This window comes from Oryctolagus cuniculus, chromosome X, assembly GCF_051225735.1.
Source record: "Oryctolagus cuniculus isolate XC-2025 breed Fujian yellow rabbit chromosome X, ASM5122573v1, whole genome shotgun sequence".
Taxonomy (NCBI): Eukaryota; Metazoa; Chordata; class Mammalia; order Lagomorpha; family Leporidae; genus Oryctolagus; species Oryctolagus cuniculus.
The window spans coordinates 98,428,239-98,436,877 of record NC_142888.1 but is presented as its reverse complement, the minus strand read 5'-3'; the positions used below and the strand labels follow the sequence as shown (position 1 = coordinate 98,436,877).

Here is an 8,639-nt window from a genome sequence, read left to right as displayed (position 1 = left end):
ACCTGTAGGACCCCAAAAACGGTGTCCTCTTGTGACGACCCCAGAAACACAGACTCCAGACCAGACGATGCAAAAGAACAGGAGGTAATTTTATTTTATTTGTGCAAATGGGCCCTCTACTGCTGCAAGCAGCAAGCAAGCGAGAGGAGCCCCGAGCAGCTATCTCACACAGCTTTTAAGGGGCAAAACCACAAAATTAACATACCATAGGGTGGCGTAAGTTTATTGGGCAACTATAAGGGGAGGAGGTCGTCGAGGAGGAGGAGAAACGGAAGCTTGGATAAGGGGAGGGGGTCATTGAAGAGCAGAAAGGGATGGCTACGTGCCCTACATGCCTCGCGGTTGTTTTTGTTAAGCTCGAACAAGCACAGGGGAGGGGGCTTATCTACATAGCAGGATGTTCTGTTGCCCATATCTCTGGTTAGTAGCTAACTGCTTTCTCTGTGAACCGGTTTACTCCCCATTTCCCAAGGCTGTCTCTGGAACTGTTTGTCTCAGGAGCCCCATTTTTTTTTATTAAGGCTATTTTTATGGTGGCTCACAGCCGCTTCTTTCATTCCCCCATTTTCTCTTTGAACTAATTTTAATCCTAAAATTGTGTGCCCATTAATGAGGGGGTTTTGAGTGCGCTGGAGTGTCCATCTGGCTGAGTCGTCCGCGGGGCCTTCTCCCTCTGGCAGTGTCTTCTTGACGTGGGAAGCGTGAACCCAGGCAGCAATCCCGTCGACCTTCACTGCAGTGGGTGTCGTCAGCAGCACCGTGTAGGGTCCCTTCCAACGCGGCTCGAGGGTCCTGGACTGATGTCTGCGGACGTACACTGAATCTCCAATCTGGAACGGGTGTGGCACTGTAGGGCACTTGGATTGGTACACTGCCGCTAGAGGTTTCCACACGTGCTTTTGAATCAGCTGCAGAGCTCTCAGTCGGGTCTGCAGACTGGGGGAAGTGGCATAAGAGTCAATGCTAGGCCCCGACAAGTCAGCTATTGGGGGAGGACCCCCATACAATATTTTATACGGAGTTAACCCGAACGCAGAGGGAGTGTTGTGGGCCCGGAATAGGGCCATTGGTAATAACTCGACCCAGTCTCTAGCGCCAGTCTCCATCATTAATTTGGTTAAGGTCTCCCTTTTTTTTTTTTTTTGTTCTATTTATGCGCTCTACCTGTCCTGAACTCTGGGGTCTGTACGCACAATGGAATTTCCAATCAATCCCCAGTACCTTGGCCACCAACTGACTTACCCGGGAGACAAAGGCCGGCCCATTATCGGATCCCAGTACCTTAGGCAGGCCAAACCACGGAAAGATTTCTTCCAAGATTTTCTTGACCATCACCTGCGCTGTTTCCTTCTTTACCGGAAAAGCCTCTGTCCAGCCGGAAAAAGTGTCTACAAATACTAGGAGATACTTAATTCCATACCTACCGGGACGAATCTCAGTAAAGTCCACCTCCCAGTTCGTTCCCGGGCGTGCCCCTCGCATCCTTGCTCCCTCTGGTACTTTAATACACTTTGGATTTACTTTTGCACAAGGAACACAGGATTCTGTCGCTTGTTTTGCTAATGAGTCCAGTCCTATTATGAAATAGGTTAGTTCCTCTCTGTCCAGTAGGGCCTTTAACTTTTTATGTCCCAAGTGGGTCTATCTATGGAGGTCTTTTATGAGGTCCTTGGCTTCCTTTCTCGGCAATACTGTTTTTCCCTGGATCTCCCAGACCTTACGCTGGTCGTTGTACACGCCTCCCAGTCTTTGGATAGCTGTCACATCTTGCTCCGAATATGACCACCCAGGGTTATTTGAGGTTTCAGATGACTGCGTTACTAGAGTGACGCTGTCCAGGGCCCTTGTTTTAGCTACCTCATCCGCCATTCTATTCCCCTTGGCCACTGCGTCATCTCCCTTCTGATGACCTGGGCAGTGGATGATGCTCACTTTCTTAGGAAGGTGGAGGGCTTGTAGGAGGTCTAGGATCTCCTGCTTATTTTTAATGTCCTTGCCCCCTGAGGTTAGCAACCCTCTCCTCCGATATATTTCTCCATGTATATGCGCAGTGGCAAAGGCATAACGGCTGTCTGTATAAATATTTATGCTCCGATTTTCAGCGGCACGAAGTGCTTGGGTGAGGGCCACAAGTTCAGCCTTCTGTGCCAAAGTCCCTGGGGGCAGAGCAGAGGCCCATATGACAGTTTCCCCATCAACCACCGCCGCCCCTGCCTTTCTCTCACCTTGGTGCAAGAAGCTGCTCCTGTCCGTATACCAGGTGACTGCGTTGGACAGGGGTAGATCGGTCAGGTCCTCTCGGGTCCCGTGCACTTCGGCTAACACTTGGTGGCAGTCGTGGTCGACTTGTGATTCAGACCCCAGCTCAGGAAGCAGGGTGGCCGGGTCGATCGAGGCAGCAGTTCCATACCGGACCCGTTCAGGGTTGAGCAGCATGGCCTGGTAGTGGGTGACCCTGGCGTTCGAGAGCCATCTATCTGGTGGTTGGCGGATGACGGCCTCGATGGCATGGGGTGCCACTATGGTGAGTGGTTGCCCCAAAGTCAATTTATCTGAGTCTTTCACCAAGACGGCCACAGCCGCAATCATGTGGAGGCAAGGGGGCCACCCCGAGGCGACACTGTCCAGTTTCTTTGAAAAATACGCCACAGGTCTTTTCCAGGGCCCCAAATCCTGAGTCAAGACACTCTTTGCCATTCCCCCTTTTTTATCCACATAGAGGGTAAAGGGCTTAGCGGGGTCCGGGAGGCTTAATGCAGGGGCCTCCAAGAGGGCCCGTTTTATTCTGTCAAAAGCTAATTGTTGTTCCCTTCCCCAGATGAACAGGGAATTTGTCCTGGTTAGGGGGTACAGGGATGCTGCCATTTCCGCAAAACCTGGTATCCAGAGGCGGCAGAGACCGGCGCTGCCCAAGAACTCCCCGGAAGTCCACCAAGTCCTGGTGTAGGGCTTCATCAAACAGCGTAGGGGAGTTCTTGAACCCTTGGGGAAGCCTGGTCCATGTTAGTTGTCCCGAAGACCCAGTCTCCGGGTCTTTCCACTCGGAGGCAAAGAGAGGTTGACTATGGGGACTCAGTCTTAGGCAAAAGAAGGCATCTTTCAAGTCAAGCACTGTATACCAAGTTCGGGTCGGGGGCAGGGTGCTCAACAGGTTGTATGAGTTAGGGACCGTGGGGTGAATGTCCTCAGCCCTACGGTTTACTTCCCGTAGGTCTTGCACTGGCCTGTAATCATTAGAGCCAGGCTTTTTGACTGGTAACAAAGGGGTGTTCCAAGGTGACCGACAAGGTCTCAATATGCCCAGTTTTATCAGTCTCTGTAGGTGTGGTCAAATTTCATCCTTCGCCTCCGCAGCCATAGGGTATTGGCAGATTGATACGGGAGTGGCCGTGGGCTTCAGGTTTACTATCACCGGGGGCTGTCTGATAGCCAGCCCTACTCCTCCCGTTTCCGCCCAAGACTGGGGGAATTTAGTAAGCCATTCAGATGTTACTTGGGGCTGAGCTGATAGGGGGCTCTCGTGAAGGCGGTGTTCGTCTTCTGGCTGGAGGGTCAACACATGGAGGGGTTGGCCTGCGGGGCCGACTACTGTGGCTCCCTTGTCTTGGAAATGGATCTGGGCCCCAACCTTTGAGAGCAGATCCCTTCCCAGCAGGGGGTATGGGCAGTCCGGCACTAGTAGAAACGAATGCGTGACCCGCCCTGTTGCCAGGTCGACTTTATGCTCAGTAGTCCATTTGTACAGTTTTCCTCCAGTGGCCCTCTGGACCCATGATGTCTTGGAACTAAGGGGGCCTCCGGCCATTGTGAGGACTGAATGTTGGGCTCCCGTATCGACCAGGAAGGTGACTGGCCGGCCTCCCACTTTTAGAGTTACCCGGGGCTCAGGGGGAGGCGCCTGGCCCTGACCTACCTAGTCGTCTTCTTCCAGCGCCAAGACGGGCATCGCTCTCCGCTGGCGCCTTGGCTGTCCTTTGTTCAGGCAATCCTTAGCCCAGTGTCCTCTTTCTTTGCAGTATGCGCACTGGTCTCGGTCCAACCGTGGCCTCCGTTTGTCTCCCAGGTCCCTATCTTGTCTGCCTTTAGTCTGCTCTGGTCCTGTGACTGCGGTGGCTAGGATTTTAACTAAGTCCTTGTTTCTTTTTTTATCTCTCTGGTTTTCCCTATGTTCCTGTTCTCTGCGTAACCTCTCTTCTCTTTCCTCCTTTGTTTTTCTTTTATTGAAAATCTTTTCTGCCTCCTTAACTAGGTCCTGCAGTGTATACCCCTGCAACCCCTCCAGCCTCTGTAGCCTTGTGAGGATGTCCGGGGCCGATTGTCCAATGAAGGACATGATTACATCGGCCTGCCGGTCAGGGGCCTGTGGGTCAAAGGGAGTATACATTCTGTATTCTTCCATTAGCCTTTCTAAAAATCCTGCCGGAGTTTCCTCACTACCCTGCACAATCGCATGTACCTTGGCCAAATTGGTGGGGCGCCTTCCTGCCCCTTGGAGCCCTGTCAGGAGAACCTGGCGGTAGAGACGGAGTCACTCCCTACCCACTGTCGTATTGAAATCCCAATTAGGTCGAGTCAGCGGGAACACCTCATCAATCTCGTTAGGTAGCTGAGTGGGGCGGCCGTCATCCCCCGGCACATTTTTGCGGGCTTCTGTGAAAACCCGCTGCCGCTCTTCCGTGGTCAGGAGGGCCTGTAAAAGCTGCTGACAGTCATCCCAAGTGGGTTGGTGGGTTAGTAATAAACATATGTTGCATTTTACTCTTAAGTTTATCAATAACAGACTCTATATATGGCACATTGTTAGTAATACTAAAATAACATCCCCCAGGTACAGATTTACAACTTATATGATTTTTTTAACAGCGAGTAATTGTTAGCTGCATGGCTTAAAAGCACTCCTGAGTGAACTTGATCCAATTCTTTGGCTATATTGGATAGCACAGTAGCAGTAAGATTGATTGCTTTGGTCACCAAACATGTAAGCCTTCATAGTCCACGATTATTTCCAAAAGCCAGTCCAGGAACACCGACTACTGATACAGCCATGGCAAGGGCAGTGTCCTCTCCTATTAGGATGATTGTTATTGCAGTCTTCAGGTAAAGCACACCGCCAACGCGCTCTATCTGCTGCTGTAAATACAGATGTTAGCATCAGGGCCACACGGCCCAGGAAGCAATTGCAGAAGTTATCAGAGGCTAATGATGTAAAGGCATATTGGTTACATAGAAAAACCCATCCCTTAGGAGCCCATGTCCCATACCAGTACTGGATCAGGTCCATTCCATTGATTGGTGATAGGATCCCTCCATTTCACCACTGCTCTTTTTGCAGCTGTTTTTAAACAGTTAGAATTTAACAGAGACATCAAGAGAACATAATAGATTACTTTAACTTATTGCTTTAACTTATGCTTTCCATAACATTTTGCAACTTTCTCACACCTTCTGTAACTTGCTCAAACCTTTCTCTTCTCCCTTTTTTTCATTCCAGTATAAACCAGCCATTAAGATAAACAATTTTTACAAACCGTGTCCTTTTTTTTATTTAAAAGTATCTCTTCCTTTTAACTTTCCTTATCAAGAACACGCTTTTATGTTTGTGACCTTTTACATTAAAATGATGGTATCTGGGACTGTAGCAGTCAATGGGAGAGTAACTTTGTTTAATTCCCTGTAATCCACAGTCATTTTTCAGGTTTTACCTGTTTTTTTTTTTTAACATGTCAAATTAGATAAATTTTTTTTTAGTGATTATGGGAATTATCACTCCAGCACTAACATAATTTTTTTTTACTGTTTTAGATATTTTTTCATGTCCACCTGGAATTCTGTGTTGTTAACACTGAATAACCTTAGTTGTCTCTGGCAGTGGTACAGAGGCTTGATATAATTTTTTTTTACCACGATCTAGCAGTTTGACTCCAAAGGGCAGCATTTTCTGTTTTCAAATTTACATTTATCCTGTACTGTTTTTTCTAATTACACATGCATCATGATGCAGATAACAAAATTTATCCTCACTCCCCAAAGCCTACAAAGGAGGTTTGGTAGAATTTACAGTACTGTGGGCATCGCTAGGCAATCTTCACACAGCTCCGGAGAAGGATCCATACTGAGAATTAAACATCATTAGTAATCATCACGGGCACATTTAACATTCAGCTTGACTGCGTGTTCCCCCAGGATGAAACAGCAGCAACAGAGGCTTGCTCCGGCTCCCCCTTAAAGCCCCCAAGGACAAGGGTGGCTCATTGCCAAGATGTTAGGCAAGCAGTGCGTCCCATCTCGGGTCTTGGCCAGAGAGCCGAGACATGAAGCATGTCCACCTGTTTATCAGAAAACATTCCTTTATCCTCCTCCCCAGGAACTGGCCAGGCTCCCAAGGAGCAGGAGAAGGTCATTCGGCAGCAAAGTTTCTTGGTTACCAGAGCCAAATCTAGGTACAAGCCTCTCCATACCAAAAATTTGTCCTTACATTTGGCCCTAGAGTTGCATTGAGAGGTAGACATAATTAACACATCATAAGAATACAATATACATTTTTCATACAAGTATACATCTAGCAATCAAACACAACAATAAAAACAGATGGGGGAGACAGTAAGAAATAAAGGACAACAAAAACAGCGACACACAGAACACAAATCACAAGCCGCACAGCAACAGACCAAGACAAAACCGAAACTATCAGAAGGGAGCAGCCATCTGGCCAGGCTCTCCCCTGGAAGAAGGGAAATTCCCTCTTTCCCTCCTTCCCAGACCACCACTGGAGCGTCCTCCAGGGTTGAACCAGGGGTCTCAGGACACGTCTGTCTCCCCCACTGGTCCAGTCAATACTGAGCCTGTACAGGCGCCCCAGGACGGATTCCATGTCGCCCTGGCAGACAAAGACAAACAGTACAAACCACAATTACAATTATACACAAGTAAGCAAACTTACCTCCGTCAGGCCGATGGAGTGTGGGAGTCTGGGGTCCCCCAAATCCCGGACGAGCCCCCAAATGTAGGACCCCAAAAACGGTGTCCTCTTGTGACGACCCCAGAAACACAGACTCCAGACCAGACGATGCAAAAGAACAGGAGGTAATTTTATTTCATTTGCGCAAATGGGCCCTCTACTGCTGCAAGCAGCAAGCAAGCGAGAGGAGCCCCGAGCAGCTATCTCACACAGCTTTTAAGGGGCAAAACCACAAAATTAACATACCATAGGGTGGCGTAAGTTTATTGGGCAACTATAAGGGGAGGAGGTCGTCGAGGAGGAGGAGAAACGGAAGCTTGGATAAGGGGAGGGGGTCATTGAAGAGCAGAAAGGGGTGGCTACGTGCCCTACATGCCTCGCGGTTGTTTTTGTTAAGCTCGAACAAGCACAGGGGAGGGGGCTTATCTACATAGCAGGATGTTCTGTTGCCCATATCTCTGGTTAGTAGCTAACTGCTTTCTCTGTGAACCGGTTTACTCCCCATTTCCCAAGGCTGTCTCTGGAACTGTTTGTCTCAGGAGCCCCATTTTTTTTTTATTAAGGCTATTTTTATGATGGCCCACAGCTGCTTCTTTCAGACCCAGTAACAGATGCTGGCGAGGACCAGACCCACTGATGAGCGCTGGTGGAGGATGTGGATGTGTCTTCCCTCAGGGGATTTCCAATCCCATATGGGTACCTGCGAGAAACCTTAAATATCTCCCCTCTGCTGAAAAAGGTCACCCAGGAGGACCCCCTCCTGAGGAGTAATTTTTCTTTTCTCTTACAGTGATGAAAAGACCATATTCAACCCTCTGCCTCATTGTGACTGGATCATCATGGTACATTATTAGTGCTGCTTTTATGCTGATTGCTCCGGCATTGTCCAGGACAAGATCAAGACCCTCCAAGAAGACCTTAAAAAATGTTGTAATAAACTAAATTCTAGTTACCTGTGGTCTGGCCTTGGGGGATGGCTTCCTTATCTCCTCCCCTTTGTGGGCCCCTTGGTCTCCATTGTCCTTGTTAATTTGTCCAAGATCACATCGTTGTGGTCCAGTTAATGGTGGTCCAACAACAATATGCCACTCTTCAAGAACCGGGTTATGCTGCTCTTCAAGCACCAGATTGGGAACCCTATGCATCCTCCCACGGCCACTGCCAAGATGTAGAAGTATAATACATCATACACTGAGTAGCTGAGGTGGTAGCCAATGACAGATAAGATCCCCTGGGGCAGCCCTTAACAGCTGGAGTAGTAGTCAAAGATGGGCAAGATCCCCAGAGGGGGACAACCTAAGACAGACATGCTCCCTAAAGGGCTGATCCCAGTCAGAGGGGACAACCTAAGAGAGACACATTCTCCACTCAGTTCCTCTTTCTCTCTTTAATATAAAACAAAAAGGGGGAAATATTGGGTATTGCCTAAAACCTCCATTACAATATGGCGCGTGGCGGATGTTCGAGGGGCATTGTCTGCAGCTGCTGCGGTTAAGCTACATAAGATCAGACCACCGGCAGGGATAGGTCCACTTTGGTTCCAGACATGTGGACACTGTGTGATCCCTATACTTTGCTTAAGATGCCCCTGTGCGTGGTCCACCCATGCCTGTATGACCTTTTTGCTGATTGGCTCCCCTACTGTGCAAATCTTTTGTAAGCCTTATAAGCCTGTACACTT

The 8,639-nt window shown here is 48.9% G+C and overlaps 1 protein-coding gene across 1 annotated transcript; it reads right to left on the bottom strand.

Moving 5' to 3' along the window:
* Positions 1 to 232: 232 nt before the first annotated feature.
* Positions 233 to 8,103, bottom strand: LOC149119711 (uncharacterized). The gene is given in 4 exon segments (XM_089323947.1): positions 233 to 1,136; positions 1,138 to 2,919; positions 2,921 to 4,783; positions 7,912 to 8,103. Coding segments are annotated over 4 exon segments (4,479 nt in total). The 3' UTR covers positions 233 to 494.
* Between the last annotated feature and the right edge of the window lie 536 nt (positions 8,104 to 8,639).